Below are 26,735 nucleotides of genomic sequence, written 5' to 3' on the forward strand. Positions count from 1 at the left end.
TGCCAAAGCAGTGAGGAACACTATTCTGTATGTAACTGAATTGAAATATGAAAGATTGTAAGCGGTAGTTAAAAGAAATAGTTCAAAGCAGTTCTAGGACAGCATTCAAGAGGGCACAGTGAAAACTTGAGATAGAGCACACCATGGGGGAAATGATAAAGAAAATACGTGCAATGAGGAGAGTTTGGTTTTGTCCTCAAGGGGCAGAAAAAAATGTCAGAGAAAGGAGAAATCTTGGTTAAAGGTCTGGGGGAAGTTCATGTTTCTAAAAATATGTCAGGACAGGCATGTCATGGGAGGCAAAGAACACCAAAATCTAGACGAGCTGGGATGGGAACTGTGTGGAGGAGGAGGAGGAGGAGGAGGACGACGATGAGTCAATCCATTTAGTCATTATTTTGCATTGTTAGGCCCTTTGACTTGACGACTTCCCTCTTTCATGAGAAAACAGATCATTTGTTGGCCAGGATTAACTTCCCTTGGAAACAATCAAATATGTTAAATGTGACTAGTGGCGCTTTATAAATAATATTTAATTTATTTAACAAGCTTGCCAGGGAGTGGAGATTATGTTGGAAAACCAGGAACAGATCCCTCCGATGCAGATTCAGTTTCAGACCGACTGAATCAACTCCTGCTCTTGTAAAAGTTTAGAGTGTCACTGCCAGAATCGTCCACTAGGGGGACAGCGCTGTTTCCATCTGGATGCTGTCTTCCCTTGAATAACCTGGGAATCCCCAACAGGCCCAGATGACAGATGAGTAATAGTGGAATTCAGCTCCAGCTTCCATTGAATGTATTTTAAGCATGTATTCTTCCTTACTCCTGGTTTTCCTGTCCTTACACAAAGGGCAGAAAATTCAAGCCTCAAGCATGAATTGTAACCCACAAACCACCAGTGTGCTGACTAGAGCAGAGCGCTGGCTGATAGAAACTCTTCTTATCCTATGAAGATGACTGCCATCTCAAAAAAGGTTTTATTTGTTTTGTTAGAGACAAAATACTTTTAGCAGCCGTTTTATTTGCCTTATTTTTCAGTTGGACTGAGTACATGTACTGTGTAGCACTTGCTGTCTACATAAAGCTGTGAGGGCTGCTTAGTGCTGACTGGTGCTGATTCCTCACCTTTCTCCCCTGGCTGAGAACTCAGAGGACTCCTTTATTTTACGTCCAACATCTCATCATTATTCCCTTTGTAACTTGGGGGCTAACTGAAGGGAACGCCACATAATAACAGAGTGCCGAATGCAGCCCAGCTCTCCTTCAGTAGTCACATGGCCACAAAAAAAAGAAAAGAGAGTGGGAAAAGAAGCGCTTCTCTAGCTGGGAAAAGCAGCCGAGTGCACCTCATTAATCTAATTTAACAATGCACTCTCTCTGTCCTCTGCTCGCTGGCTGAGTGGCTGCAGTTACAGTTGGCTTCTGTGTCTCCATGTGGAAACGACATGTACACACGCACACACACACACACACACACACACACACACACACACTTAGAGGGTTAGGGTTAGGGTTTGATCTGAATTTGATTCTGGCCTCCAATTTCCTCTCAGGGATCACTCACATGTGCTCCAGCTCTCCAGCTGAGTTTATAACCCCACAATGTGCTGAAATAAGCAATTTTCTATCACAGTGTTAAACTGGTTTTGGAAACGAAAGTGCTAACTATGGCTGTAGTGTTATGCAAAGAATCGGAGAGGGGGGATTTTTAATTTGAAGGGAAAAACTGGAGTTGGGTTAAATGGACATTGCAGAATATGGACACTGCATTCAGGTAAGACTGAGAGGTTTTTCAGTACATTATATGGTGGATAATGCAGCCCCACAAAGAGGGATGTTAATCCTTTAATATATTTTAACATGTTAATGTTCTTAATATTATATTATTCTGTTTTAAGCATATACAGCAGTTTTTAACTCTGTTTTAAGTGCTATATAAATAAAGCTAGTATTATTGTTTTTCTTATTGAGTCATGATTTAAATAGTAGCTGTATTTTCCTTTTCCATCCAGCAGGGGGCAAACGTGTACCTAGTAGCCCCGTGCACTGCTGAGCAAAAGACGAAGAAGAAGCAGCGGCCGGTATCCGGATCCGCAGCTGGGGTTTCTGGGAGCTAACAACATGGCGTTCAATTTTGGCGGTGCGGCGACTAATCCCGCGGCAAGTATGGAAATTGTATTTAATATTACCACATTTAACCGAGACTTGAGCCGCGGCGCGCACATGTAGGTCAAAACCCGCGTGTGTGTGCACATTAACAACTAGACAGTTCAAACCGAGCGGCTGTTAATGTCACCAGGCTGCCGTTAGCTGGCGAAATGCGGTCTGTTGTCAGGAACTCGAGTAAACAACTGTCTATTTGAATAATTTGTGCAACAAATGTCTGCGAACCTTTTTAATTTTACTGTTAGTTTATTTAAGAGTAGGTTTCATTGAAATAAAGTGCACCTTAGTCCACTACTCAATATTACTTTATGATGTTGCTCTTAGCTAGCTCAACCTAACGCCAACTGCGCTGCGAGCCAAATCAACGTACAACTCTCCTGTTCACTAAAGATTTACTAACTTCTTTTATCTCTTTGGAGGAATTTTACCCCAGCAATTTTAAGCCATGGAATATTATTTTATTTGACCATATACATAGTCCTTTTAATAAAACATAACCTCCCCACTCAGCCCCTCTTATACGTCAAATTTCTTGTGGAAATCATGTTTTTCCCTTCTAAATGTCATATGAACTGAGCTGCTACTACAGGTGTGGTTATGTTGGGTTAGGCTCTGGCATGTCCTAGTTCCTCAGTGTCATCCAAAACAATCAAAACAAATGTGTGGTTAATGTTGATGCTGCTTATATGTTATATACAGCTAAAATAGCCTGAGGTGAAATAGATCCCAAAGAAATCATTATGCATAACAAGGTTGTATACATACAAGACATATAAGAAATATAGTAATATCATGTTTATCCACTTGTCTCTGTTACATTAGGAAAGTCATGAAGTATGAAGCAAATGTTGTTGTTGCCGATATTTATCATGTATGTAGAGATTTTAGATATTGAATGTAATCAAATTTAACTTTCCGTACAACTGATGTGAACATGACAACCACCACGTGCTCATCACTTGTACCTTGTTTACTTTACCTCAGCCAATGCGTCCCACACAGCACTCTTGTGCTCTTTTTGAACAGGCACATCAGGGTTTTCTTTTGGTTCGTTTGGTGCCAAAACAACAGCATCAACAGCATTTGGCTTCGGCGCCCCAGCCGCCACCACCACGACCGCCTCCTCAGGCTTCGGCAGTAAGTTCATTGTCAAAGCGTGTTTCCTTTCTCCACGCTGTGTTTTTATTCATAGCAGCTTGAATATTGTTTTTTTTTTTTTTTTTTTATGTTATTCTGACTGTAACTGATTATATTTTTGTATCAGTGTGGTAGGCAGGGGTGCAGCTGTCAGAGGCTGTTCCCATGTTGGCTGTCCAAGGTGTGGGAAAATTCAGGAGCTATTTGGAAAGTGGAGTGTTTGATTTGAAATGAAACTCTGAATTGAAGTGCATCTCAAAACTGTGAAGACTGTGGCTACTCATGGTTCACATGTCAAAAACAACAACAAAAATCCAGATAAAAATGGCTGACAAAACAAAGTGGAAAGGGGCTCTAACTTATGTGAAACAAGGGAGCACTTATTCTTCCTCATTCCCTGGATTTTACTTCCATTCGCAAAGAATAGCAAGTGCTTCAGTTTTTAAGCATAAAGGGTACACTGCACTCAACTTGGGTCTGCTCATCAAATCTGCTAAATGTAACAGAACACTGGGTTCCAAAACTTTCTGCAGTTTCTGCATTTCCTGGGTTCAGCTCCAGCCTGGGATTTCTGCTGCATGTCATCCCCTCTCTCTTCACTGTTTCTCTTTCTTTTTTCTTAACTGCATGTCCAATAAACTAGAAATGCCCAAAAAAAATTAAAGTAGGTCAGGTTGTCAAAAAGGTTGCATTTGATTTGTAGAGACAAAACCTTTTGGCTGCAGTTTTAGTCCTATCACCAGTTTATTACAATACAGTATGGTACTTATTTTTTTGGACAATGATATGATATTTCCTGGTATTACAAAGTCAGTTTGCTTCAGTTCAGGTGTCTATGATCGATATGAGATGATATTATGTGCCCATTTCACACAATCAGTTACATTTCTATTAACTAGTAGCTAAAATATGATTTAATTTTATGAGCTCTGCTCTTCCAGACATTTTAAATGAAAAACAACATATTCTTTTTAATCAAAATAGACCTTTGAAAAACAAATTCATCTTTTTGATAGAATAAAAATAGATCTTGTGTTGTTCACAATAAAGTTCTATGTTTCTCATGTTCAGTTAACTTAAAAAATCCATGATGACCTTTCATGTATCAGCATAAACAATGCATATGTATACCTCATCACCTTGAATTTAAAGTACAACAAAATATGAGTATTTTTATCTCATAGTGCCATTATTTGCAGCAGTGTGTGTTTTGTCTGCTGATTACTCATTTTTCCGAAATCTGAAATATTTCCAAATTCCAGATTTATTTCTGAAAGGCGAGTAAATTCTCTCATTTTTTTTCTTGGCTGCTGCATGACCCACCTAGCACTTCAAAAGTTTGAAGGAATGACACGCTTGGACAGAAATGATAACCCAGACATGGCATGGGAATTTAAAAATAAAGGCATTATATTAAAAATGATATATAGGGCCCTATAAAATCCGTTTTATTTTTTCCCAAATTCCGTTTTTTTCCATTTTAATTTTTGGGAATTCCGTTTTTTACCTTTTACTCTTATTTTACTACCAAAAAAGAGTGTGTTTTTAATGTTAATGACTAAAATGCACACAAATGGAATAGAAATTACCTTAAATGAATTGAGGTAACAAATAAACAACACTTTATTTATTTAACAATTACGTTGTTATAGCAATAAAAGGTGAAAATGATATGTTATTAATGATTGAACAATATGTTAAATTATTATTTGTTTTAAAAATGTAAATTACTTATCAAACAGACCTAACAGTTCAGCTACCAGTGAATGAGCAGTAGTATGCATGTGATAACATAGATTGAAAAATAAGCCGAAGTGATACCACTTCTCTGAATAGACAAGCTAAGCCAGTGCGCTGCTGTTAGCCAGTGAAAATAGAGCGGAGTGGCAACTCTTCACTTTGTTACACAATCTATGTCAGTGCGCTGCTGTAGCCTGGAAAGTTTCTTTGCCTTTTGGACTGGTATGGTGCTGGTGCAGTTGTTGTACTTTTTTTTTCTTGGTGGTGCAGGTGCAGGTGAAACGACTGGAGGGGTTGTGCCACCTATGGCCCTTTTCCATTAGTATCTACTCGGCTCGACTCAGCTCGACTTGGCTCGACTCTACTCGCCTCGACACGGTTTAGGTGGTTTTCCATTACAATTGAGTAGCACCTCGCCGTGGGTGGAGTCGCGGGCGCACCGTCCAGCTCCCTCTGGATTCTTTGGGCCGCCACCAAGCTCAGAAAAGTCTCCACGTCTTTATTTGACCGCGGTCGCGGTTTGCTTGCCATTTTCCGACTTTGACAACTTCACTGACGATCAATGCGCACGGCCGCTGTTGCCGTTTTTTTTTTTTTTTTTTTTAAATGTCGGGTTTTGTTTTCGTGCAGGAGTCGCTCTCGTCACTCCCTGTCCAATCAGTTGCCTGCACGGCGTTAACGTCACATTTTTAGCTCGACTCAGCTCGACTCAGCTCGCTTGGAACCCCGGCTGAGTAGGTGCTAAAATGGGACCTGCTAGCAGGTACTACGACCTAATGGAAAAGCTCTTAAACCGAGTAGAGTCGAGCCGAGTCGAGCTGAGTCGAGCTGAGTAGGTACTAGTGGAAAAGGGGCACTAGATTTGCTTCCCTCCACGTAATTTTCCCCAAACATACACTACTCACAAAAAGTTAGGGATATTTGGCTTTCGGGTGAAATTTCAGGATGAACCTAAAATGCATTATAACCTTTACAGGTGAACTTAATGTGACCTTCTGTAAACTTTTGAATGCACATGTCCAGCTGTTCAATGTTTCAGTACTTTTTGCACAAGTTGCTGTTCTCTAACAAGGAGTTTAACGGCAAAATTCACATCAGGTGTTTGATGCTCCAGCTCATCGAGGTTGTATCATTAGAGAACGGCTGCTGGAGACTGGGGTACCTCAAATGGAGTGGCCTGCACTTTCTCCAGACCTGAATCCCATAGAAAACCTATGGGATCAGCTGAGTCGCCACGTAGAGGCTCGGAGCTCTGTACCCCAGAACCTCAATGTCCTGAGGGCCGCCCTTCAAGAAGAGTGGGATGCCATGCCTCAGCAGACAATAAGTCGACTTGTGAACAGCATGAGACGTCGTTGTCAAGCTGTAATTGATGCTCAAGGGCACATGACAAGTTATTGACACTGACATTTTTTGTTGTGGTATATCCACCACTGTTGTTGGCTTTTGTTTCAAGAAATTGTTTGAGATGAGGAAATCACCAGTGTATGCTTCTACTTAAATGCCCTACTTTCATGATATAATATCACTGTAGCGTAAACACTTTACATTTTCCATAAATTTCACCCAAAAGCCAAATATCCCTAACTTTTTGTGAGTAGTGTATGTTCATATTACACACAAAAACAGCATTTCATTCAAATTATGTCAAATTCTGCGATATTCCGTGTTAAAAATAGATTCCGTTTTATTTGGCTAATTCCGTGATTCCGTCCGCGATTCCGTGATCATGGAAATTGTGGGGCCCTAGATATAGATTTTCACTTGGCACTGATGATATTGGATTATTTAATCAATATATCAATCCAGATTAATGGGGTGCTGAGCCCTCATTTTTCTTCTGTTGCTGAGAACTAGAAGGCTTGATTTGTAGTACATCAGGCATTTCATCATTAGGGGGCTCCCTGAACGGATCACAACGTAGTCATGAGGAACCAACTGCAGGCTGTTTGTAGTTACCCTTGGTGTGATTTTGACGATTGCTTGCTTTGTGTCATCTTGTGTTACAGCTCTTACAGCCCCTGGTTTTGGGGCACCTACCACCACAGCTGCAGCAGGATTTGGGTTTGGCTCCACCACCACTGGTAAGACACACACACACATGCACACTATCAGCAGAGCATAGCTGTTAGGTGTGTTTTTTTGTATTATTCATGAATGGTGCTGTTATTTGAAGGCATTTCAAGACTATTTGCGGTAGCTGGACTCTAGGACTGTTCTGTCCATCATCTAACTCCTCCGTGTCACTCTCTCCTTCTTGCTGCCCACCTCCACTGGCTGCAGGATTTGGGGGGCTGGGAGCCGGGAACACCGCGGCTGGTGGGTTTAGTTTTGGGGGGTTTGGCGTAAATGCCAACACAGCAGCAGTCAGCTTTAATGTGGGGTGCTTTGGTACAACAACCACCACTGGCACTGTTTTCAATTTTGGTAATAGCCTGGCTAGCACAGGTAGATGATCTTTTTGATTGGTGAATCAGTACAATCAGTACAGTCTGTGTCTTTAAACATGTCTTTCATCCTGCATTTTTCACATCTGTGTGGTACAGCACTTGTTTCATCTCACATCTCGATTTGTTTGTTTCACAAAACATATTTTTTCCCCATTTGCATGAGGAGACAAATGTTAAATTATGTTGTGTACCTTCATTCATCTCATTTGATCTGATTTCTTACACATCATCACCTTCTTTGCAAGAGAAAATAGTAATACATTCAACTAACATTTAGTTTATGGCTGATGTGTTCTTTCATTTCAGCCATAGGCAGCCATTTGAATCTTTTCTCTTCACACATCATTACATCTATCTGCTGCTCTCCATCTGCCTCCTCCTGTGTTTCCTCGGTCATGATGTGTCTTGTTTCTCAGGTGCTTTTGGTGGCTTTGGGACAACAACAACATCCGCTGCTGCTCCCGGGTCCACTTTCAGCTTCGCCACTCCATCCAACACCACAGGTAGGAATACTGCTGCCTTAATTAAATGACTGCAGTAACATTACAGTGGTTGAAGGGGAGGAAAATTACACAAGACTGGAATGTGATTCCTCCTTATTAATCAGGAATTCCTGCTTTTCTGACCTAAAAATGTGACCCTGTGAACCATTCAGGTAAAACCGACCAAAGTTTGCCTTGACAGTTGTGTGACATGACTTGGCTGTATAAATAAATAAGTTCTGCCAAGCACACACAGCGCCCAATTTTATGTAGTTTTATGTACTGGAATGCATTTTATACAGCTAATAATAATGCAGCAGGATATCAAAAGCCATGCCATGAGTTATATGGAAAAAAAATACATTCAGATGTAATAAAAACAAGTAATCTAGTGTTGAAAACTATTACTCTAGTAAATATTTTGGAAAGGTGTGAGTTAGCGGTGGTGGGTGGATGCAGCATCTGCATTGCAGTCTCAGTATATTTTCATGCTTTGTTGTCTTTTAATAGTTGTTGCGCCAAGTCAGTACACACTGGCTCGGCCTTCAGTCAGCTCAGCTTGCTGACTGTCAGTCAGCTCAGCTTGCTGACTGAATCTGAAGCTTCATGTAAACATCAGTCTAATCTTGCGGTCAGCCCTCTGAATCATCACTCGCCACATTGTGCTCTTGTTTACTGTTCCACATTCATGCTTACAATGGAATAGCTGCCACTAGATGTCACACTCACTCCTACATAATATTTTGCCGTCCTGTCGCTCCTCTACTGTCAACTTCCTGCAAAGCCAGCAGCAAATTGCCACTCACTGTAGAGACTAATTTTTTTAAAGTGTAGAATTGTTGCCTTTTTCCAATGTGCTGTTACGCTTCTCTTTTTTAGGGGGTCTGTTTGGTGGCACACAAAACAAAGGGTTTGGGTTTTCCTCTGGGCTTGGTACCGCGACTGCCACTGGGACCACAGGATTTGGAACTGGATTAGGAACAACCAGTCTGGGTGGCTTTGGAGGCTTCAGTATCCAGCCAGCTCAGCAACAGCAAGGTGTGAGACACAAGGAATCCATCAATTTATCTGTGGAATATCAGCATCAGTCGATATTGGCCTTTCTGACTGCTATCAGCCTTTAGGGCAGGGGTGTCAAACTCATGCCATGGAGGGCCAAGAGGCTGCAGGTTTTCATTCCAACCAACAACTCCACCAGGTGATTTCACTGATCACCCTACCTCCAAACAGAGAGGTGGGACTAATCAGTGAAATCACCTGGTGGAGTTGTTGGTTGGAATGAAAACCTGCAGCCTCTTGGCCCTCCATGGCACGAGTTTGACACCCCTGCTTTAGGGCAATAAGATGGCATTCACCAATGCCAGTGGCCGATCCTTAGCAGCAGGATGCCTCTAGGACAGGGGTCACCAATCATGTGCCATGGAGGGCCGAGAGGCTGCAGGTTTTCATTCCAACCAAGACCTCCACCAGGTGATTTCACTGATTAGCTCCTCCTTTCTGATACAAGGTGAGGTGATAAGTGAAGTCACCTGGTGGAGGTCTTGGTTGGAATGAAAACCTGCAGCCTCTCGGCCCTCCATGGCACATGATTGGTGACCCCTGCTCTAGGACTAAAGGGCAATGTTGGGGATTTTATTACTACTGTTGTTATTCTTGTTATTATTATCATTATTGTTATTATACCTGTTACTCAGAAAATGACATCTTAGATCAACTTTGCAACTTAAATAGAATTAAATAGGCTGCATTTATTTGATGGGCAAATTTGTAGGAGAAGGTAGTTGTGTAGTGGGCTAAAAAGGCCTTCAGAATAATCTTTATCATGTTAAAGAAGGTCATATCAAAGATTGCTTAATAAAATTATATGTTTGAATTCATTCTGAATGATAGTTTAATGGTATGGTTTAAAAGACAGTTCATTTAATAAAAAATAAAAACACATTGTTTACTGGCTGTTGGCCAAATTGGTATCTGTATTGGCCCAGACATAAGAGCTGTCACATGCCATTTTTACACTGGTGGTGGTTCCCATGTTATACCATCTTTTGCCATTAGGGGGCAGTCTGTACAGTGTCAAAGTCAGACTTCTGGCTGCAGTTTGCAAATAAGTGGGTCTTAACTCTGAAATTCTTACACTAAAATGTCAGTCCCCACTATATTGCATCAAATATGCAATACTCCTCAGTTCTTTTAAACTGCCAACAAAGGTGATGGTTCTTGTAGTTGTGGGAGGTCTTTTTATAAAAGCTCATCTTTTAATTTGAATAAAAAATAAAGGTGTTCCATTTGTGTGGCTAACAAGACTGGTCTTAAACTGGACTTTAATACTGTATGCAGCCAGCTACACCACAGCATCACTTAATGTGGAACCCCATTGCTTGTAAATGAAGACTAAATGATAATGTGATTGATGACACAAGGCAACCATAGTACATTATATTAACATCAATTATGTGCATCTTAGCTTTGGGTTCATTTGAGGAGCATGCATTTGCACAGTGTGTGAGGTTATAGGTTACCTTGAAATAGAGTGGCATATATGGGTGATTAACTGCTTAGTATTGTAATGAGTAAGATAATCACTCAACTGCTTAGTTGGCCTATAAAATCCACAGACAACAAAGTTGTTTCCAGACAGTTTATTCTAATAGAATTAGACCAAGTCGTTACTCATCCATGTCTGTCTCCTCGTATTACCTCTCCTTCCCTTTTGCAGGAGGCTTGTTCGGCCAGCAGGCCCAGCAGGGTCAGGCCCAGCCCACTCAGCTGTACCAGCAGGTTACTGCTCTGTCAGCTCCCACCCTCTTGGGAGATGAGCGTGATTCCATCCTAGCTAAGTGGAACCAGCTGCAGGCTTACTGGGGAACTGGCAAGGGCTACTATAGCAACAACACGCCACCTGTAGACTTCACCCAGGAGAATCCCTTCTGTAGGTTCAAGGTAAAGGGGGATGGGTCATGGCTTATCAGCAAGATTTGATGTGTTGGTTGGTCTATTTATTCCTGCATGTCCACAGACAGGATGACATATCTCTGTGTTCTCATACTCTGTCACAAGCCAGAGAGTTGCGGGTGTAAATATTATTAAACTTGTAATTGAACTGTATTCCTGTGTGTTCTGTGTCTCCTAGGCAGTGGGCTACAGCTGTGTCCCTGTGAGTAAGGATGAGGATGGCTTAGTGGTCTTGGTCCTCAACAAGAGGGAAGCTGATGTGCGAGCTCAGCAGCAGCATCTGGTAGAGTCCCTTCACAAGGTCCTAGGCAGCAACCAGACGCTCACTGTCAATGTGGAGGGTGTCAAAGCTCTGCCTAATGACCAGTAAGTTTCTAAAACCACAGCTGCATGTGAAGGTTACATTATGTTAATCATCAAAAAATGTGTGTGACTAGTAGAATACACAGTTAAACGTCACTGGTCCTGCTGGTCATCACCAGACATACCAGTCATTTAAATTTTATTTTTTGTTTTTGCTATAGTTGTGAATGTCATTGTTTTCTTAAAATTTAACTTTCAATCATAAAGCCACTTAATAGATCCTTTTTTGAATAATCTTGCTTGGCAATTTTTAAAATTTTACTCACTCACTCACTCATTCATTCACTCACTCACTCACTCACTCACTCACTCACTCACTCACTCACTCACTCACTCACTCACTCATTCATTTATTGTGATCACATCCCCTCACTGACACAGCCCATGTCAAAGCTTTGTCATGATATTGCTTCCATGTCTAAAACTGCTTAACTTCTCAGCAGTTTCAAATGTATTTTGTCATTGGCACATTTGACCAAGACTTTCTAATGGCTATTACAGCAGAAATAATTTTTACTATTTTTCTACCTAACCACATTAGACCTTATAGATTTAAATGTGGCTTGTTTTCTGAATCATTATTAACACTAGTGGTGTAGATGATGAAAAAATGTACATGCACATCCATGTTTTTTTTTTTTTTAAAGCAACATAATTTCAGCTGTCAAAATTTACAGGCAAGATACTGTGACCGCTAATAGTAGTACAGATGGGAATTTCAAGTAATTTAGTGGTTGAGCACTCTTAACACATTTACCTCTTAACACAAATTAAGAGATAATGAAAATTGCTTGAAATGATTATTGTCTCGTACTCATAGTATCAATACAAGTTTGGGTCACTTTTTTATTAGGCAAGTAAATATTAATATTTTATCAGAAATTTTATCATAAACAAAATGCTTAATTGGGGCACACACTGTTAGAAAAAAGTGTGTGTGGAAAGGTTTGTCTGGAGTGTGGAATCTTGAATTTTGTAAGTGAAAGTCACTATTTCTTCTCACCTTCAGGACAGAGGTGATTGTTTATGTGGTGGAGCGTTCTCCTAATGGCACATCCAAGCGGATCCCTGCAAGCACGCTCTTCAACTATGTGGAGCAAGCCAACATAAAGGGCCAGCTCACACAAATCGGAGTGCTCATGACAGTTACACGCACAGAGCTGTCTCCAGCACAGCTCAAACAACTCCTGCAAAACGCTCCTGCAGGTAACATGTGTTTGCATTGATGTGTCCGTGTGTTAATGTCATTTTCCTGCTATATTCAACAAACTGACACAATGTGGTGAAATTATCTTGAGTAGTAACTCTGTTTGTCTTTTCCAGGAGTGGACCCTATAATTTGGGAACAGGCCAAAGTGGACAACCCTGACCCTGAAAAGTAAGTTGTATGTTAGTTAAAATATTCATTCAAGGCTTTCCATGGTCAGGAATGATCCAGTGATGATTCAGTGATTGTTCCTTAGGTTAATCCCAGTGCCCATGGTGGGTTTTAAGGAGTTGCTTCGCAGACTGAAGATCCAGGAGCAGATGACTAAACAGCACCAAACCAGAGTGGATGTAAGAGCCAACATGGAGCGAACTTCTTTGTTTCTACTAGTTTCTGTTTTTTTGTTTTTTTTTTTTTAATGTAGGAAAAAGGCAGAAATCTGATCCAGCATACACTTCTTAATAAAAAAAAAAGTTCTTTAAACATTAACAAGTAAACAGAAACACTTCTAAATTCTGTATTTACTTATAAATATGGTATGGCATGATTATGTGATCTAATGATGTAGCAGTTTTGATTTACAGTCATCAGCATAATTGCTAATCAAACTAAAGCTAGAAAAATGTCTCTTTCTTGTCTAAAAATATTTTGGCAGCTCATTATGATGATAGAACTTAAACATGAACCAAACCGAACCTGGATAAATCAGGATGTTGCTCTTTGAGATTACTCTGCAGTGTGTTACCAAGCAGCATCAGCACTACAGATTTACAAACAATACCATTTTCAAAACTATGATACTTAATTGTTGGGATTCAGGCTACGCCATCATCATCATCATCATCATCAGTGTGCATCATCAGTTCAGGAAGTTTTCCTTCTTTCTTCCTTTCATACACAGATTATTTCCAATGACATTAGCGAACTGCAGAAGAACCAAGCTACCACAGTGGCCAAGATTGCTCAGTACAAGAGGAAGCTGATGGACCTGTCTCACCGGGTCCTACAGGTAGCTGCCTCACCATGCCACTGTTGAGTGAAAATGAAGGATTCTTGCTTTCCCATTGTCAGTACATCATTACTGTCTGGACAGTTTGTAAAAATCAAAACTGCTGCGGTAGTGTCTGGAACTTTCCTTTCATTTCCTCATTTTTTCTGTCTTTCTACTCTTCTCAATTTTCCTGCCAGGTGTTGATCAAGCAAGAGATCCAGAGGAAAAGTGGTTATGCCATCCAGGTGGATGAGGAGCACCTCAGGGTGCAGCTGGATACCATTCAGTCTGAGCTCAATGCACCCACTCAGTTCAAGGTGTGTATGTGTTGTGCAGTGGGACTGCACAGTTGTGGCTAAAATGATGAGTGGTTTTAGCCCATCGTGATGCTGTCTGTCCAGCACAAAATTGGATGCATAAGATTGGGAAGAACACGCATTGGTAGCTTAGAGGTCAAGATTCATTTCCTCCATATCAACATTCATGTTGAAGAAAAATTTTAAAACTGCTCTGAAACTTCAAAGTTGCTACAACTGGGAAGTTCCATCTTGTGAATACTGGCACATACATTTGGAATTATTAAAAACTGTTCTTATTAGTAGCAGGCGGTGCAGGAGTCCTGCAAACAGAGCATAACTATTAAAACAGAATGAAACAAAAAGTGCCAAAGCCAAAAAAATGTTCTTTAATTAATTGGAGTAATGCTACACATCGATCCATGTATCCAGCTAGTAGTTAGTTGAAGAAATTTCAAGGATTTTGTGCAGGCAGCAATGAGAAACAGGTCGGCATATTCTATTAAATGGATGATCACTTTTTAGGCTGGATATGTATATCTTTTACTAAAGACTGGCCTTTATGGCCACTCTGTTAGACCCAGTCCTTGTCCAGAATTACATGTTATGTGTGTTCTCTTATTTACCAGGGTCGGTTGAATGAATTAATGTCCCAAATCCGGATGCAGAACCACTTTGGAGCAGTGAGATCTGAGGAGCGCTACAATGTTGATGCAGATCTTCTCAGAGAGATCAAACAAGTGAGACACCAGACATGTGCACTGTGCATCTGAAACGTTCTTTTTATGGCTGGCTTGTACCTTCTGCACGTGCTTCACACCTCAGCTCAGACTAGTCCATGTTTTGTGTTAATCAGTTGTGTTGATGTGTTATTGCATGTTTATGTTATTCAGAAAGTGACACTTTTTTCTCTCTCACACTCAGCACTTGAAACAGCAGCAGGAGGGTCTAAGTCACCTGATCAGTGTCATCAAGGATGATTTGGAAGACATCAAGCTGATAGAGCACGGGCTCAGCGACAGTGGACACATGAGAGGAGGGATCCTCAGCTGAGCCCCACTTACCCTTCCTATCACATAAACTTAGACTCTTTTTCATTTTCAATTCTCTGCAAAGTGGCATGCCTTCCTGCCCTGAAAAAGTCAAAATGTTTTATCTGATTCCCTTAGCTCTTCAAATAAGCACTGAGGAGTGAACAACCCCTGTGTGCTGTATGGTGTTGACTTCATGAGAGTGGTAATTCTTTTATTTCACTTATCTTCCTCCCATGAATACACTTGTTGGAGAGATAAATCGGGAGGAGTCACTCTCTCTGTCTGTCCAATTAGCAGTTTATATTTATTCAAAAAAAGTCTACCTTTGCAGGCGTATCATAACTGTGTTCATGCAATCCCGCCATCTGTACCAGCAAAACAGAAGAAACAAATGATTGGTTAGTCTGCACATCCTGGGATCACAGAGGCATTGATGGAAATCCCCAGCTGTTTCTAATAATAGCTTGCTTCCCATATTGCAAATCAGATTATGGATGTAAGACTATGAATGTGACAGGCATGTAAACAGTGTGTGGGATTGAATGTGTGACGTGATTGAACACGTTGTAAATACATCTTTGTATTGTTAATGTTTTTTATGCTGGATTGATATTAATAAAAAAAATTAACTCAAATTAAGAACCTCTTGACTACATCTTTTCCTTATGTATAAAGCTACCTGTATTTTAGATGCACATATATTGTTTTGGAAGCGATATAAAACAGATCTTGTTCTCTGTATTTACCACTTAAGGTAGATTTTCCTCCTGTTTACAACTTGTTTAAAATCATGGTTGGTCCAGTTTAGTAGTGAAAATGTTTCTCTTTACTGTCACTATCAAAATAGCATGAAATTGCCCCCCCAAAAAACCCAAAATTAATCAAATATCGATCAATTTGATACATATTGTTGAACTAATTTGTGGGTTTTGTTTGAGTTGGAACACAATACTAGGAGGTGCCCTCACGTGTATGTGAATATGTTGATCTGCCAAGAAAAAAAGATACGTAAGATACATAATTGGGTGTTCTGTAGTGATACACATTAACTAACGTCCATTTAATCAGCTTGATTTCATAGCCGTATAGTAATCAACAAAGATATGAGTGATGCCTGTTGTCTTTGTTTAAACCTTTTGGGCTTTATGTGCCCATGTGTTACGTTTCATTCATAAAAATTTAACAGTATTAGCAGTAATAGTACTATTTAATTTAATAGTAGTATAGTAATTAGTAGTTTATATATAAATCTATGTATACACGTGTGTTAGCGCTTCCAGACCTTTCCAGTCAGCAGCAATTTAAGCCTCTAGTGTCTTACGCAATCTTTTTTCACGCCTTGTTAATTTCACAGCCCCTTGCAACGTCCTGTCAAAGCAGGGTTTGAGTTGATAGGATTCCTGCCCTGGATTCACATCCCCTCAGGGATGAAAGACTGATTGGCAGTTGAACTGATTAAGCAGGTCTCAGACAGATTAGATCCCCTCTTGCAGTGGGGACGTCCACATTCCTATAGGGTCTTACCACCTAAATGGGTCTTTGAGCACACTATCCCTGCCCAGCTAATCCTGCACACTACAAGTCTTGTAGTTTCACTTGGAAATTGAATTGAGTTCAAGGAGAAAAGCCCTTGTTACACCCCTGTACCTCTTCTTTTTTTTTTTTTTTTATTTTAGTAATATGTATTATTCTCTTTGCAGCACACAACTTAACCAGAAAACAGTTTGTCCTTCCAGTGGCCATAAAAGACATCCTTCCACCATCATTTTTAATCCTTTTAGTTCAGACAATGTCAGCAGCAACATTATGGCTCATTAAGATCTTTCCTCTTTAAAGCCTGACTTGGATTCCATCCACTTTACACCCCCCTGCTATTTAAGAGCATGCCATTGCGCCCTCAATCCGCCTCCCCCCATGAATATGAGTATGAAAGACAGAGACAGCATCATGTTTTAGATCTAGTTTATTCATAATTAAACAGTTGACCATGAATTCCCCTCACCCTTATCCATCTTGAGCATGAAAAAAAATCTAAGAGGTAGAAAAGAGCTAAATGCTGACAAAAATATGAGCATGGCTGGATTGCACCTGGCCAAACAGTGCACACTATGTTACATCCTTCACATTGTGTGACGGCTCTGACGAGATGCTAATGATCATTCAGATCCCTGCAGACATGTTGATCCTGGTGAGCAGGTCTAACGCAGACAGTGTTGAGTATTTTCTACGCAGTAGAACGACGGGGAACCCAAACGTGCTCCAGCACTACACGTGGGCAGAGATTTCCACCAGCCGAAAGGCCTCCATGAACTCATTGATATCGATATTGCCGTCCTTGTTGAAGTCAATGCTCGAGGCCAGGTCTGCAATGGCCTCATCGCTGATCTCTGTCTTAAGATGGGAGCTCAGGAGTTTCCAGGTCTGACGGAACTCCTCGAATGAGATCAGGCCTAGAAGAAGACGGGGGGAAGAGTTAGGCTATACGCTCCAAATTATGAACATATTAAACATTCTTTGATAGCAGGTTCCCTCCACATCACCAGCATTTGAAAGGCTTGGAGAGAGAGTCAGGTGCTGTGAGTAAACCTAGCAGAGAAGGGCATGGCTCTAGTTTCTCACTGACCTGAGTGATCTGTGTCTATGATTCGGAAGATGGTCTCCAAGTTGGAGTGGTTCTTGTACATGGTATCCAGGATGCTGGTATTGGAGACCTGGCAAGCAAGAGCAAGCGATCTGTTTACCAGAGTGGATTAATAACTGTACCGATGCCAGTAGGTTGTTCACATTTTGTTTGCATGTGTTTGAGGTAAAGGGACAGGATGAGAGAGAAACAGGCAACACACACACACACACACACATACATAGATACTAAATGAGACAGACCTCTAGCTTGGTCTCAGTCGAGGAGAGCTCCCTGATCCACTGCTGGTAGTCCAGCATGCCGTCCTGGGTGTTGCTGACAAGCTGGGAGCGCAGGACCCTCCAGGGCAGGCCCAGGTTCAGTACCCTCTCTGTGGCACTGGCCCAATGCTTTAAAGAGATCAATCCTACATGACAGACACAGAGGTGATGATTCCTGCCCTCAAGCAGAAATGGAGGCCTGAACCCTGATATCAGTTGTGAAAGTGCACAACTCTGTAGCTTGTTTGTTGAAGTTAGAAATAAATGTCTTACTGCAAAAAATCTTAATTTTAGCAAGTCATTTTATTTCATACTGAGTCTTAAACTCTTGTTTTTCTTAAACCAAGTAAAAAAAATGCCAGTGCGATGAGAAAATCCCACTTGTTTACAATGCAGTTTCACTTGTTTCAGGTTTTTTCTTTGGGAACCTGTTTACATATTTTTGAATATGTACGCAGAATAAGGAAGATTATCGCAGTGAGAAAATGACACTTGATTCAAGAAAATTCTGGAAACAGCATTGGAAATATCTCATCCCACTAGTTTTTATTTTTTTATTTTATTTTTTTTTTTTTTACTTGTTTAAGGAAAAACAAGTGAGAAGACTGAAGATGAGACTAAAAATGGAAAGACTTTGTTGACTTGATTTACTTTGCCTTTCATGTTGGGTTTTACTTCTCAGGCTGTTCAAGTGCCAGGTGTGTTGGACAGATGTAGTGTGAAGTGTCAAAAATTACCATTGCTAATCTAATTACAGCGGTTTCTTTGCTCGGGTTAGTACCTGTGTTTTCAGGGTCGTATTCCTGGAAGGCACTGATGAGATCGGGCTTGTGTACAAACAGCTGTTGCCTCAGAGCTTGCAGAGCTGACCTCTCTGTTTGCCCAACACTGACAAAAACAGGTGGAGAACAAACCAGTCTGTCACTTTTATTTCACACTGTATAAATCTTGGCATCACTGACAAAGCACCATCTTTACAAATACTCATGAAACATTATTTTAATAACTGCTCACGATATGTGAGTGAGAGAGAAAGTCCGTATGATTTCATGCAGTGTTCCCACAAGTATCTTTTTCTGGCTTCATGCCTCACACTGAGCTATTTTGATCCACTTTTTGTGATAGGCAAAACAGTAGTAGCAAATAGTTGTGGCTCAAAAGTAGCAAAATACTGTCAGTGGCAGAAAATTTTGAAATATTTCCAAAAGTGGAGTCTGTAGCCTCTTCGTGTACCTTTGTCTGAGGGTGAGGTCTCGGCTGGTTCGAGTGGCCTGGTACTGAATGCAGTGGGGAACCAGATCAGGGCCCATTCGGATGTATGCACCTCTGTTACTGCCCACCTCGTAGTAGTTAGACGCTGAAAATATTGTCAGCACCTGGACACAACAGAGGACAGCTGGGACTGCTCAGTGCATGGTGCTGTGACTTATGAGATGCAGCTGTTTGGTAAAAGCACAAAATGCTGATATATTATGTGCTTAGAGGACAGCTCTCTGGCAGTTATCAGGTGACACTGTTTCCAGACAATACTACTGAATATCTGAAAGTACTTTCTTCAGTAACTGATATTCTAATTTATGCACTTTTTTCCCCTTTAAACCATTCTACCTCAATAGTTTATGCTCACCCTGCGGTTGTGGCAAAACTCATAGCCGTCCTGTTTGCACTCATGAGAGCGGATGAGGAGCTGGAGGTTATGTTTGTTTAGTACTTTCTCAGTGACATCTGGCCCCCAGTAGCAGCCTCCGCCTCGCACCTCATTGGGTATACAGCCGTCCTGGGGCATGGGGTCACTCCACAACATGTCCAGTATCTGAATAGCCAAAGGAGATCAGTGGCACAAAGGAGTTAGTTGCTGTCAAATGTGAACCTCAGCAGCACTACATATTAAAATGAGTGGAACAGAACTGCGTCTGACAGAAGAATAACATCTGACACGACCCAAAGTCCTTCTTGTCGACTTACTTGTTTCCACTCATCCACATCTGTCTCCAGCGCCTCTCCAGACTCTGGGTCAGAGTCCGACGAGACAGACTTCCTCAGGTCTCCATAGGACTGGTCAAACCCAGCCTGTCTGCGCCTCTTCTTTAGCTCTTCTTCCACTGAGGAGTTGACATGACTGCTTAAAGACAGGCCTTGCAGCGAGCGGCGATGGTGCTCCTGCCGGGTACCCGGGACTGGCCTGGGTTGGGTCATAGAATAAACCCGACGCCGGCTTTCTACTGGTCCAAAGTCTTGTTCAGTCGAACTGTTGTCGTTGACTGCATTAGATCTCTGCTTAGGTGGCCTAATAGCTGACACGTACTGCACACATCCACAGAGAGAGAGATAGCCGGTCATTACATTCATACACAGATAGATGATTGGATTTTTAAGAGGCAGAAAAAAATCTGGATTTGTTGTTTAGTTGACACTACACTCTTTTGGCGACTTGGGAACTTTTCTTACTTTGTGCCTGTCCACTTGGGCTATTATATTAAGGTCTGTACTTTCAGAGATCCCTCCATGCACAACCAGCACCTTCTGATCAATCACTGTGGCCAGAGGCAGCCAGCTGAAGATCTTCTGCAGAATCTTCAGGATCTTCTTCCCATGAACCTAGCAACAATGTCAAGCAGTGAAGGCTTACTGCATGTTTCATATATGGTTAGAGGAGTGATATATTCTGCACTTCTTATTATATTCATATGACAAAATGTTCCATTGACGGTATTGATTCATATCATCACTTTACATAATCTACTTAGTTAGATCAAAGAAGTGTATTGACTGTCATTGTGTGCCAGATTGCCAAACTGTCCAGTGCCATAACACCACTTTAAAATAACAACTTTTCTCCACACAGGAGTCATGTGTGATGGATCAGATCATGGCTGAATCACTGACTAGTATGGAAGAGAGAGAAAATCAGGCATGTCACTTTTGCTGAAAAAGATTCAGTTTAGAGTGTGTGGTGTGGTGCGATGAAAGCAGAACTGAACATGTCATCATGGAGATGAGAAGAAGCTAATACCGGGTAAGAATAAAATTCCTGTGAGAAAGCAACATGCACAGAACCTACCCTATATTTGCCCATCACTTCTTTGGTGAAACCATATCTGGAATAAATACAGGAGGAGTAGACAGATCAGCATTCACATCACTTAGATAGATAGTAAAGGAAATACAAAACACAATACACCAGAGGCAGGAAAATGCAGTGTCGTTTTATTTGTTGAGCCCACCTCAGGTTAACGATGTGATCCTCATGGTTCCCTCTGTTCAGATGGACATCATTGGGATACACCAGCAGGAATGCAAACAGGATGAGGAGAATCTCCAAGGAATGTTTGCCACGATCCACATAGTCTCCATTGAAGACGTAGGGCTTTTCAGAGGAGGGCAAGCCATTCTGGACAAGTCAGAAATTTAATCAAATTAAATTAAATGCGGGTCATCCCTTTAGATGTCATGCAAGAAATAATCTTTAACCCAGGTTGATTCGTCAATTTTGATTTGATTTGTTTGCACACCTTATAGAACACCAACAGCAGGTCTTCAAGGTGCCCATGTAAATCTCCTGGGACAAAGCAAACAACAACACATAAATATTTTTGACATTTTGCATGAGAGATATTGATGAGTGCATGGCTGCAAGTGGCCTGCGGCTGTGTACCACATATGGTGATCTCTTTGGTTTGACAGGTAGAGACGTGATTGATGTTAGGGAGAATCCTCAGTAGCCTCCAAGTTTCTCCAAGAAGCTGCAGAACATACCGAGAGTGGAGCTGCTACTAGGAAAAAAACACAAATGCAAATAAATTTAGCGCTGAAAAAAGGGATACTTCCAACAATTAGATGCAACAAACTCCTCTGTCTGTGTGCATTCCCATATTGTTGCATGTGTATTGTACTGAATGTGGATTTTTGTGTTGGTGTGTCTTTCTGCCAGCTGCATGCTTGTGCGGCTGTGTGCCTACTTGTTCGTGCTTGAAGGCTTCCACCAGCTTTCGATGCCTCACAGATAGTGATGGGAAAGGTTAGATGAGGGCCTGTGTACATGTTAGGTACTTCAATGCTCTTGTAGCAGAAGTATCTATCCCAATCAGCGTCACGACAGATGTCATTCTCTCGGAAGATGTGCGAGATCAGATTTCCTGAAGGCACGAGAGGGAAAAAGATTTATAAAGGGAAGCGTGTTCCTCCACAGGGGATGGATTGCCTAAACTCAGATTAACTCTCTAATGTATACTGTGCTTAATTCAACAAATTAAACAAAGGGTTGTCCTTGTCATTGTCTTACTCTCGCTGCTGGCTGGGGTGAAGTGGTCCATCAGGTAGCCGAAGAAATTGTAGAGCTGCATAGACAGGGAAAGGATTATTACAATTTCTAATCTTATTAGTGCCGTCAAAGATATTAATTGTGTGAAGACTAACAGTTGATCAAGGAAACATTTTCAACCACCATAAAAAGAGCCGTGCCACACACCACACACACATACACACACACATGCTCACCCCTCATTATAGATCAAAGTTATTGCAGGAATTATGTTTTCCCCTCCCTAGTGTCATTGAACTATTTGTGATTCATGCACTAAAGCAGAGACAACGTTTTTTGAAGATTATAAATGGCAAAACAGCTTAAACAAATGTATGAATGTGTGTAAAATGTTAATATTTCTTATATGTTTTACAGAGCTAAAACAGTCTGGGGTCTGACGCCAGTGAAACACCTATGTGTACCACATATATGCGGGATATTGAAAACATATCATCATGTTAATTTATATTTACCCAGTGTGTATTTAAAATTGTTTCATGCAATGCTGTGTAAATATTTTCATATGATGTGCTATGTTTTGTAACTATATTTCCATTATCACCTTGATCTGGTCCTGTTCTCCTGCATATTCAATAGACTGGAAGATGTTCCAAGTGCACCTGCGTCTCATCTCCAGCCGTGCCACATACTGACGGTACCAGCGCTGGATCAGCAGAGCTGCCCTCATAGCTGGAGAAGGGAAAATGGAAAAGGAGAAAGTTAAAAAAAAATGGTCTTCATAATGCTGAGGCAATTGTCCTCTTGCTTTAAAGTGAAATTCAGTATCAAATCTGGATGGGGAGACTCACCAATGGCAGCTTCACAGGTTGCATAAAATAAAAGTACAGATAGCAGAGTTTTACCAAACACAGCAAATTAAGATTTATATCTAACAGATGTGCACTGTAATTATGAGTAGAAGCAGTATGAATAAATGATGGAGTCCTGTTTACCTGGGACTGAGATGGATGCTAAAAATGAGAAAGATAATAACACTGACTTTGAATTCATTCATCAATTATAATAAATTAATCCACAACATTTCTTTGAGAATACAGAGCCTTGAACTTTCACTCATATTATTCTGACAAAAACTTTACCTCGTTCACATTTCTTCAGCTGTAGTTCTGATTTTGCCATGCCACTTCCCATGACCCCGTGCTCTTCTCACTAACAAAGAAATGAACACACACAGCGGCGCTCCAATCTCATTGTATTTTTACAATAAAGGCATTCATTCATAAAGAAATGAACACATTCATGTATGCCTGAGTCGGAGATATTTGAGTTTCAGGAATAGGAATAATCCAACAGTAAATTATTTATAGTATATATTATAAATATTTTCAAAATTAGCCAAAATGATACCTTGAATTTTCTGACCACAGAATGCACCATTAGTGATTAGCAGCATGATGCTTACTTGTGTCAGTAACAGCCACATGACTCGTGATTAGGCATTGTCATATATTTCCATCCTTTCACTGCGACTACACTGGGGAAAATCCTCAATATTTTGGATTATCTAAATTTCTTGTTAACAGCAAATTAATCTAATGAAAGTGAAAGTATGTATGGACTAAGTGTCAAGTGTTAGAGGCTCATGAAAGTGTAAAGTTCCTTGATAGAAAAGAACGAAGAAAAAAAAAGCAATACCAAAATGGACAAAGAGACCTCACCTGGCCGTGTTACTTCTCTCTAATTCCTTTGCCTCAGTTCTTCAGCAATGTTTGGAGAAACCTCACCATTTTCCTCTCTACAATCTTGCACAAAAAGGCAATTTTAGAAGGAAAAAACAGAAGTTCTGAATTATCTTTTAGTTATATCCATGTCAGAGCACATGTTGTTCCAGTGGCTGGAGTATTGTGTTTGGAGAGGCGAACCCTTGGACATGTTCCCTTTGTGGCTACAAGCTGTCACAACAAACTCACACTGACCAAGTGTTGAGGATCGCATAGCCAAGTGTCTTGGACAAGCCTCGTGACCACTTAAAACAACAAGATGCAAGTGGATTAGGATTAAATCTTACTATGGCTGGCACCTAACCTGAATAAACAGATAAAGGCTCTGATATAGGGCAGCAACTGTTTTGAAACTGGGGGGTGTTGTTGTTGGCATCAGCTCAAGACTTAGTGTGTGTCATCTGTCTGATTCATAGCAATATACTTGGAAATAATATGCTTGATTTACAAATTAGTACTTTTTATTAAATAGAATTTTGTAAAGAACTTTAAGGAACAACATTTAAACAGGGCATATACAAAAATAGAAGTATTGCATAAAAAACAGACAAATTAAATTTCCCAATTAATGGAATAATAATAACTGTATGTGATCACAAAATCACTTTAGGGAAGACAATGTGAAAAAAAAAAAAAAAAAAAAAAAAACATGTTTTCATTTGAGTTATAAATTTTAAGTTGGCGCCCCCCCACCCCTCCTTTTCACTGTGCATTTTTCCCAGTGTTCTTTCTGCTATAACCACTGCCTCTATTCCATCACATATCCCATGTGCCATGCAGCTCTCCTCATACTAATGCTAATAAACAAACGGCAGAAAACCGCTGCTCTGCCCTCTGGGGGTTGATTCTCAGTCATGTTCTGGCCACACCCAATCAATGATGCAACGGCAGGTAAATTTAGCAGCCGTCAAAGGCCCATCACTGATTGAGTGCAGCCTGGAGGCAGCACAGGCTGTGCATGTCAGAGTGCTTTTGAACTGGTGGTACTGTCTAAACAAATCAGGGCATGACCAAAGAGGAGCAGCGGGAATTCAGTTGTGTTAATACGGTGCTGACCAAGCTTGCCAGTTAGATAACCAGAGAGAGCTAGTTGTGGTTGAGACTGCACTTGCCTCCTGGAGAAAATATCTTTTTTTCTCTTGAACAGACACAGAACATGCATGCGTATCTACTGGCAGTGGTAGCCTTTGCAGTGTGTTCATGGACATCTTTTAGCAGAAAATACAAGGGGACACAAAGCAATATACCTGTCTACCTTGTTTAGTGCTTGTTCTTTGAGGTGGATTTGATGTGTCCCCAGCTTAAGACACAACTCTGGTCCAGGGACCAGTCCAAAGGGGCTTGCTAGTGGCCCTTAGTCTAAACTTTGGCTCATAAGAGGTAATACAGGAGAAGTACAATGCACAGACACTGTTTTTCTGAAGTGTCTCAACTGCTGGTGTTTACTGGTACATTTTAAATTGCAGATGTAACATTGGTTAATCTTGCATGGACAGTTCTCCTTTGCTAGAGCTTGCTCTATATTCTACTTGGGGCAATTAAATAAATTCTAGATCAATATGGTGCCACAGCTCCACGTTTATGTCTGTGGTGCCTGCATAGCATCATTTACATCCTCCTCTTAAAAATCAAAGTGTATGAAGGACTATGAAAGACAACAAAAACTATGATCATATTCAGTGATCAGCTCAGTAAGCACCCAGACTCTCCAGTGTAGCACTATAAATGGTCACACTGAATATAATATCAATATTTACTTGTGGAGTACCTCAAGGGTCCATCTTGGGACCTCTTTACCTTGTTCTCTTTATATGTAAAACAGCTGTATTTTACAACTTTTTTGTTATGATGCATCACATTTTAATTTTATCTTTGTATATAACGATACTCTGTGCACCATGACCATATTGGGTATAAAGACTCATATTGTTCTGGATTGTTTTGTGAGTGAGTTTATGTTTCAGTAGTTTCATTAGACCCAGCAAATTTCTCTCACCAAATTAACTGTGCATAGTTTTTGGTAGCAGGCAGCCCTAAGGCTGGCAGTGTCACTCTGTCTGTCTGTCTGTCTGTCTGTCTGTCTGTCTGTCTGTCTGTCCATTTACTCAGAAGTAACATATCTTGAAAGTAAAATATCTTGAAATTTACTGGCTGGACTGTCAGGAAATTTGGTATGCACATTCATGCTCCACAGAGGATGAACCCTGACAGTTTTGCTGACCTCATGAACAACATGACGTGAACAATTCGCATAATTAGCTCTCAGCAGTCTCAATCAGTCTACAAAGGACATACTTTTTGCCCAGGAAATGTAAATGTGTAGCTTTGCATTGTATAAACAACTCACCTTAACGAATATAGATGCAGAAATATATTTCCAGAACACTGATTTGGATGTGTGAGAAATAAAGGTAAAAACAGCAAGCAAAAGTAAGAAAACCATTGCATAACATCTTAACAACAACACACTTCTGTCATATTTGTTAGCAGTTTATCCCAGTCCACAGACCAGATTTCAGACACGTGATAAATTCTTTGATTCTATTGTTACATATCTGAAGCCTAAACATTTCTAAAAGATTTCTAATATTTCTCTGCAACACTTTTATATTTTTTATTCCTCAAATTCAGAAGAAGAAGAAAGATTTCTTCAATTTTTCTCTTGATCTAAACACATTTCAATGATGTCTATTGTGTTTGTGGAACATCTGCACATGCCTCCTTCATGGTCCTCCATCTGGGCATGAAAGACCTTTGTGCTCCCTTGTGATCACAGCCAGGAGCAGCTGCTGGTGTGTGACTCCCAGTGTTACTACACGAACGAAGTGTTGGGAGGCACCTGACGCTCAAGGCCTTCCCTCATTTTTGGCTATAAGATGTTTCAAGCCGCATTATCTCACAATGACCTCTGATGTGTGTGTGTGTGTGTGTGTGTGTGCGCGCGCGCGCATGTGTGTGCGCGCACGCGCAC

The 26,735-nt window shown here is 40.8% G+C and overlaps 2 protein-coding genes across 3 annotated transcripts; one reads left to right on the forward strand and one right to left on the reverse strand.

The window, feature by feature from the left end:
- Positions 1-2,029: 2,029 nt before the first annotated feature.
- Positions 2,030-15,455, forward strand: nup54 (nucleoporin 54). Of its 2 annotated transcripts, XM_030065821.1 has the most exons (15): positions 2,030-2,164; positions 3,193-3,303; positions 7,053-7,127; positions 7,327-7,491; positions 7,910-7,996; positions 8,855-9,013; positions 10,692-10,915; positions 11,106-11,293; positions 12,300-12,496; positions 12,614-12,668; positions 12,754-12,847; positions 13,399-13,506; positions 13,686-13,805; positions 14,414-14,524; positions 14,709-15,455. In XM_030065821.1, the coding sequence occupies exons 1-15, from the start codon at positions 2,122-2,124 to the stop codon at positions 14,835-14,837; spliced, it is 1,866 nt and encodes a 621-aa protein (XP_029921681.1). In that variant the 5' UTR covers positions 2,030-2,121; the 3' UTR covers positions 14,838-15,455. The 2 variants fall into 2 exon arrangements, with proteins under 2 accessions (XP_029921681.1, XP_029921680.1); XM_030065820.1 differs by lacking the exon at positions 7,327-7,491.
- A 1,308-nt stretch (positions 15,456-16,763) lies between these two features.
- On the reverse strand, positions 16,764-23,984 carry ppef2b (protein phosphatase with EF-hand domain 2b). Its single transcript, XM_030065527.1, is given in 20 exon segments — positions 16,764-17,268; positions 17,442-17,529; positions 17,702-17,865; positions 18,501-18,607; positions 18,953-19,095; positions 19,347-19,532; positions 19,685-20,023; positions 20,168-20,317; positions 20,781-20,817; positions 20,944-21,110; positions 21,232-21,278; positions 21,375-21,489; positions 21,679-21,708; positions 21,710-21,855; positions 22,002-22,056; positions 22,585-22,712; positions 22,832-22,840; positions 22,976-22,993; positions 23,123-23,192; positions 23,702-23,984. Coding segments are annotated over 19 exon segments (2,166 nt in total). The 5' UTR covers positions 23,175-23,192; positions 23,702-23,984; the 3' UTR covers positions 16,764-17,083.
- Positions 23,985-26,735: the final 2,751 nt, after the last annotated feature.

Source organism: Myripristis murdjan, chromosome 12 (assembly GCF_902150065.1).
Source record: "Myripristis murdjan chromosome 12, fMyrMur1.1, whole genome shotgun sequence".
In the NCBI taxonomy this organism is placed as follows: Eukaryota; Metazoa; Chordata; class Actinopteri; order Holocentriformes; family Holocentridae; genus Myripristis; species Myripristis murdjan.

What these genes read in the sequence shown, in the direction of transcription:
- nup54 (XM_030065821.1), top strand. Translation starts at nt 2,122, where the DNA reads ATGGCGTTCAATTTTGGCGGTGCGGCGACTAATCCCGCGGCAA. An exon ending in GCCAGCTCAGCAACAGCAAG is followed by an intron (nt 9,014 to 10,691) that starts GTGTGAGACACA and finishes TCCCTTTTGCAG; the next exon opens with GAGGCTTGTTCGGCCAGCAG. An exon ending in TGTCTCACCGGGTCCTACAG is followed by an intron (nt 13,507 to 13,685) that starts GTAGCTGCCTCA and finishes TTTTCCTGCCAG; the next exon opens with GTGTTGATCAAGCAAGAGAT.